General features: G+C 42.6%; 1 protein-coding gene across 1 annotated transcript in view; it reads left to right on the forward strand.

The window, feature by feature from the left end:
* The window catches only part of tox3 (TOX high mobility group box family member 3), a 39,842-nt gene extending 33,497 nt beyond the window's left edge, over positions 1-6,345 (forward strand). Inside the window, exons 4-7 of the mRNA XM_062388991.1 lie at positions 2,880-3,143; positions 3,227-3,457; positions 3,614-3,694; positions 3,932-6,345. Of these exons, the coding sequence (XP_062244975.1) occupies positions 2,880-3,143; positions 3,227-3,457; positions 3,614-3,694; positions 3,932-4,768 (1,413 nt within the window). The 3' untranslated portion in view covers positions 4,769-6,345. The remainder of the gene's footprint in view (positions 1-2,879; positions 3,144-3,226; positions 3,458-3,613; positions 3,695-3,931) is intronic.
* Positions 6,346-6,598: the final 253 nt, after the last annotated feature.

A 6,598-nucleotide genomic window follows, 5' to 3' on the forward strand; every position in this document is an offset into this window, starting at 1 on the left:
TTACCGGCATTCACCATTCCATTTTTCTCATTTGGCTTAAGCACAGACTTCAGCAGGTTGCAGAAAATGGAGGGAGAAAAAAATAAAAAAAATGATGTACCCGTTTAGAACCGAGTAAAGGAATATGTGCAGAGTGCTGATAAACTATCTTTAATAGGACTGACCTTTCATGCTGGCGAAAGTTACTGGGGGATTCATCCTTATAATTACCATATAGATGATTTTACCCCTCTCCTGCCATGGAACATTTCCAAGAGCCCGAGCATTGATTGAATGGAAATTGAACTTGTTAACATTCTTTTCAGCCTGTTACAGCTTAGTACATAGTGCCACTGTTCATAAATTCGCCCCCCAAAAATTCTGATTTCCAATATCTTAAAGAACAGACTGGTTTCTAACGGTGTTGAGATTTGTATCACTCGGTGGATGCATAATGCTGCATTCGGAGTCCAGCCGCTGTGTTCATTGGTCTGCATTTTGTAGTGGAAAAGGTTTCACACATTTTCAGTCGTCTTTTCTCATCTTTTCAAAATGCTTTATGCGACTATGTGTCGAGTGTTTAGAAAACAAGCACATTTCTTCCTCTATTTTACTTCTTGTGCGGTTAACAACATTTTGTTGAAGACAGCTATTTCAGCTTGGACATTAAACGCAACAAGTTGGGGAATATTGCACAAAAAGAGACCTTTATTGATTGCAGAGTAGTTTTCAGCTTGTTAGTGTTGGACGTGCGAACACAAAGACACACACACACACACACACACACACACACACACACACACACACACACACACACAAACACACACAATCCTGACTGGGAAGGGCACATCTGGCCACTGTGTACTCAAGATAAGGACTTACTTGCAGATTTACGATCACTATCAAAATATCTGCTTGGATGTCTGCTGTGACTGCTGACAATGCTGCAATCAAAATGCAAATGAGACGGCAGAGGGACATAAATAAACATCCTAGCGCCGGATTCATATTCACAATCAGGCTGTTATTTAAGATTTAGCCATTATCTTGTCATACAAATCAGACGTGCTAATGCTGGCGTTTCACTGACGTAACTATTCTGTAACATGAGGGGCAAAAAAGTGGTGCCACTCCAGTTATTGCAGTAATAAGTGGTGAAATAAAGCATTTAGCTTGCTGTTGGATTCGAAGTGATGTTTTTTCAAGATTAACTGTGATCATCAGTGCATATTTTTTTTACATCCAAAGGGCATTTAACAGAAATCCTCATATTCCAAACAAAATGGCAGCACGGGCCATTTCTCTAAGTCGAAACTGCATCGTTGGGATTGGGCAGAAGTGTGATTATACAGATGGCCACGACTAATGAGCTCAGTGTGTGCGTCTTTGATGTTCACAGCGAGCAGAGGGCAAACTGCGAGCCACCGTGTTCGCGGTAATGAAGATGACAATAGCAATTGGAACGTGGCTGGTTGCAGATATGTGTCATTTGGTCACAGGCTTGTTTATCGCAGCTTTTATTTGTGAGAAAACAGAAAGCATCCTTCTCTTTTTTTGAAGAATCACAATATGTCTTCGATTTCCCATTTCACCTTTTTTCCGCAGAATCTTCCTCGCACATGAAATGTGAATCTGTTCTCACTTCATAGATTGTATTTATGATAAGCAGTAGACATGGCATATGAGAGAGAATGGATTGTAGATCCAATATGTTTCTGTCTGAAACAGTGTTCCAATATTGTTTTGGAAGACGGGCATTCATAAGGTTCTTTCAATAAAGCCAGGTGCGTGGATTTATGATGTGTTGATGTTGGGAGAGATTGAGTTTGTGCTGCTGAATACCAGATGGATGTATCCAGGGAGAACAAATCACCTTTTCTGTTGTGTTCACGTCCCCTTCTCTGTTCCATGTCAGCTCTGTGGGCTCTCTGATCAGTCTTCCCTCTGGGGAGCTGGCAGGCTTCGTAATTTCATCCGTGCCACAATCAATGCAAACACGTTTCCTACACCTTCTCTAAGACTCTTTCGGAGAACTTAAAGTTTTTTTTACCAGGATAAAAGTGCAAGAGATTTAGAAATTGTTATTACATTTTACCCTCGACAGTAGAGGGGAGGGGACCCGTCCACAGCTCTTAAAGCTTCATACCTTCAACTGGTTGATTTATGGATTTGATTATATAGAAATATTTCTTTCCACTCTTAGGTGGTCAAACATGATTTATGAAAGGTTCCTCTTTCACAGTTCTAACTTTAAAGTTGCATTACACCAAAGCATACAGGCTGGTGGCCACCTCAAACTGAACTGACATGTAGGTGAATACATACAGAACGGTGACTGTAGAGTGGAATTTGAAGTTATGTGCCACAGTGCAGGGACAAGTGAGTCCACTTCTCCCCTCCAGGGAGCGGCCAGTCAAAACTGTCACAGATTTCCATACAATAGAGTTTTGAAATGAATCAACCGAGCTGTGTAGCCATCTATTACTGGCTTATAAAGCTGGCTCCTCGGGTGTCAAGATAATTTATCATGGCCTGTAATAGAGACATTTAAGACCCAGGACGTTGTGACATGTGATCTGCCACATAACAATCCAACGAATCCAATGACCCGATTTCCTCCCTGGTAAAGGGATACAGCTCCATGATCTTGGTACACAGGGCAGCAGGCTGTCATAGTGAGCACAGAGGAATCTTTGTGCAGCGGTGTGAAAGTATATACCAGTATATGTTGGCGACCACTAGGAGATGTAAGGGACTCATCATCAGTCGTATACTATTGCATCATCAGTGTTTCTGCCTTTTTAATCACAATACACCCTCTGCTAAGGCAGGACCACCACAGGCTGATCAGACCTGTGTGTATGTTCCTTATTTGAATAGTTTCTCTCTTTGCATCACAGAACATGGGGCCAGGCCACCTCCGCCAGTACCCACAAAACCCAGCCATGGTGATGAAGTCCATCATCAACATGAACAGCACCAACGGCATGATATCACGGAATCAGCTGACCACCATCAACCAATCCCAACTTAACGCACAGTTGAGCCTAAACATGGGGGGACCCAACATAACCCACACCTCCCCGTCTCCGCCGGCCAGCAAGTCTGCCACGCCGTCGCCCTCCAGCTCTATAAACGAAGATGACCAGGATGACGGCAACAGGGTGAGGAAGAGGACTTATCTGTATGGTAACGACCCAATATATAAAAAAAAAAAATCTTATCTAAAAATTGTCTTTTATTGCAGGTCATTGGTGAGAAACGACCGGCTCCCATAGATCCCGTAAAGAAGCCCAAGACTCCAAAGAAGAAGAAGAAGAAGGATCCCAATGAGCCTCAGAAGCCGGTGTCGGCTTATGCCCTGTTCTTCAGAGACACGCAGGCCGCCATCAAGGGACAGAATCCCAACGCCACCTTCGGAGAGGTTTCCAAGATCGTGGCGTCCATGTGGGACGGTCTGGGAGAGGAACAGAAGCAGGTATTATACATTTTTGTTCTTCAGACCAGTTGAACAGTGATACAAAATACAACTGTGTATTTATGTTTATGCAAACTATATAACTATATACTGTGTGTATTAAATAGGAAAGAACCTGTATTTGTCTATTCACACGTATCTTTTTTTCATTTCCAGGTTTACAAAAGCAAAACAGAAGCGGCCAAGAAAGAATATTTAAAAGCTCTCGCAGCGTATCGTGCTAGCCTGGTTTCCAAGGTGAGAAACTGCTGCTTTTTTTCACCTGAAAAATGTGTAAATTAGACAGTGCAGTGAATTGAATTTCAAGACTTTTGTTGTTTATGCATTTGTAGAAAGTTCTTTGGTAATGACAGATGCTATCTGAGGTCTAAAAAAAGCACAGTGTACTTGTATATGGATTTGCATTCTTCAGATGTAAAAATGTTGACCTTGTAAATATTGTCTTTGTCTAAATATATTACTTTCTTCATCCAGGCCGCAGCAGAGTCAGCAGAGGCTCAGACAATCCGCTCTGTGCAGCAGACCCTGGCCTCCACCAGCCTGTCTCCAGGCCTGGTGATGCCTTCACCCCTCAACCACCACCCCTCCATGTCAGCAGTATCCCAGGCCCTCCAACTAGCACTTCCAAGGCCCATAGCCCCAAAGCCTCTGCAGATGAGACTGGGAGGAAATCAGATTGTGACCTCCGTAACAGTTTCCCACCCAAACATGTCCTCCGGGATGTCACCGCAGCAGCTTGGCCAGATGGGTGCCGGAGGGGGCATGGTGGCTGGTGCCCAGTCCACAGCTCAGATGAGCCCGCCCATGCAACCGGTGCAGCAGCATGCGATGCAGCACATCCAGCAGCAGCAACAGCAGCAGCAGATGCAGCAGCACCTTCAGCACCATCAGATGCAGCAGCAGCAGATGCATCACCAGCAAATCCAGCAACAGATGCAGCATCAGCATTTCCAACACCACCTCCAGCAGCAGCTGCAGCAGCACCACATTCAGCAGCAGCAGCAGCAGCAGCAACAACAGCAGCAACAACAACAGCAGCAGCAACAACAGCAGCAGCAGCAGCAGCAGATGCAGATGCAGCAGATGCAGTTGCAGCATCAAATGCATCAGCAGCAGATTCAACATCTCCAGCAGCATCAGCAACAACAGCACCAGTCCCAGTGTTCCCCACCCCAGCATTCCCCTGGCACACCACATTCAGTGGCAGGGTCTGCGTCGCTCGGCAGCCCCCAGCCCGCCCAACAGCAGCAACCACACCCCTCCCAAATCCAGGCCCACGCTCAGGTCCTGTCCCAGGTCAGCATTTACTGAGCCAAATGGAAATCCTATCTCAAAGAACAGGAATAAAAATAAAAGCATCATTCCACGTTGCTTTTCTAAGTTGCACTTAAGAAGTGTGTAAGATTTAGAATGTTATACAAAGAAATTGTCCATTGTTATAGACGGATATGCACATGCGTGTACAGGAAGTAAAACATGTTAGCTGGGGTTTTGTCTATAAAATAGGCTGAGCTGTGACAGAAGCCTGTTTGGGGCGAGCGCCCAGCGATTGTTTATTTGTTTGTTTGTGAGGTCTCTCAGTTGTCAATTTAAACTGACTGGGCACACAATATGTTGGAAGACGTGCGTCTTTCGCTGTTTTATTTAACAATAAAGCTTTATTTATGAGGCCAGAGTCGTCAGCTCATCGCAGCAAAAGTACATTTTGCATGCGTTTACACAAAATGATTTTTATCAGCTGATGACTGGACTTAGTGACCCACAGGTGGAAACCAGTGAACCCACACATCACGTCTTTGTCCCCACACTGGCCAGTATATAATGATACTTTCTTCACTCCAACCTTCCTCTCTTAACAATCAACTCTTACAGACGTAACTGAGCAACAACAGTATAGAGGAAATCATCCAAATAGTCAGGCGTCGGGACCCGGTGGTGTTAGAACACATTCAGATGAATGATGCACACGCAGACAGTGTCGTGAAGAAAAAGGGGAACTGAAAATATGAAGGACTGAACAGACAGAGTCAGAGACTGCCATAAATCATTTATGTAATCACATCATCAAACTGTAGCTGTAATCTGCTGTACATGTTTTGTAGAGTGGGGAGAGACGAGACCTCCTTTATCCAGTAATCTATCCTGCAGGTGATTTGCCCCAAAGCGTATAACTGGCACCCCCCCATAAAAAAAAAAAACACATCTTTAATCTATTTGTTTTTACTTCAGATGTTTAACAATTAAATTATGTTTTTATTTTGTGTAAAAAAGGGGATATTTTATGGTAAATACAAATTTCTGGATCAAGGAAGCTGGTTTGGGGATTGATGTATTTTTACTCTGCTCCTTGATACTGTCATTGTTTAAAAAAGAAAAAACTAGCAGAGCCAGTTTGTTGCACTGCCAAAGCCAACTAAAGAGGCATCGGAGGTATTTTTGCCAGCTGTACAGAAGTCCCTGAAAAAAACTGAAAATGTTGTACATTTTTCATATCACCTGTTGTAAAGTTTTAATATGTGAGGCTTTAATTAAAACATTGTTAAACGACCTGTGGATTGCTATATCACATAGTGCATTTCTGCTCTTTTATACTTTTTTATGAGTTACAATAGCAGCGATTCATTTTCTTTGTACTTTTGCTTACAAACCCAACTGCTTCTGGAAAATGTCCATAGAATAAATGCTTATTGGTACAGAGCTCTAGAAAATGTGTTTTTTCCGCCAACATCGGGGAAAAATTCACTAAATGTTTAGGGGTTTTATTTTTTGCTGGGCCATGAAGTGGAATCCAGAGACGTTCCATCTCTAATATGATAGTAGCCATAATTTTGTATGAAGTATATATTTCTTTGTGTCGCTGTTTAAAATTAAACTATCAATCACAAATATTTATTTGAAGGAATCGGTTTATTTCAAAAGATATTGAAGCCATATTCTTTTAAAAGGTTTCGACATCTCCTTGTTAAGCTATTGAAAATAAGACTGATAAATATTCATAGCACTCGTTTCTTTCAGACATACACCAAATAAAATGTCTATGTTTCACTGGAGTAAATCTATGAGCGTAGAAGGAAATACTTTGCAGGGACATATGAGCATTAATGTTGGCATTATTCTCATATGTTCTGTTTATCAGTGATT

This window comes from Platichthys flesus, chromosome 1 (assembly GCF_949316205.1).
Source record: "Platichthys flesus chromosome 1, fPlaFle2.1, whole genome shotgun sequence".
NCBI classification, from domain to species: domain Eukaryota; kingdom Metazoa; phylum Chordata; class Actinopteri; order Pleuronectiformes; family Pleuronectidae; genus Platichthys; species Platichthys flesus.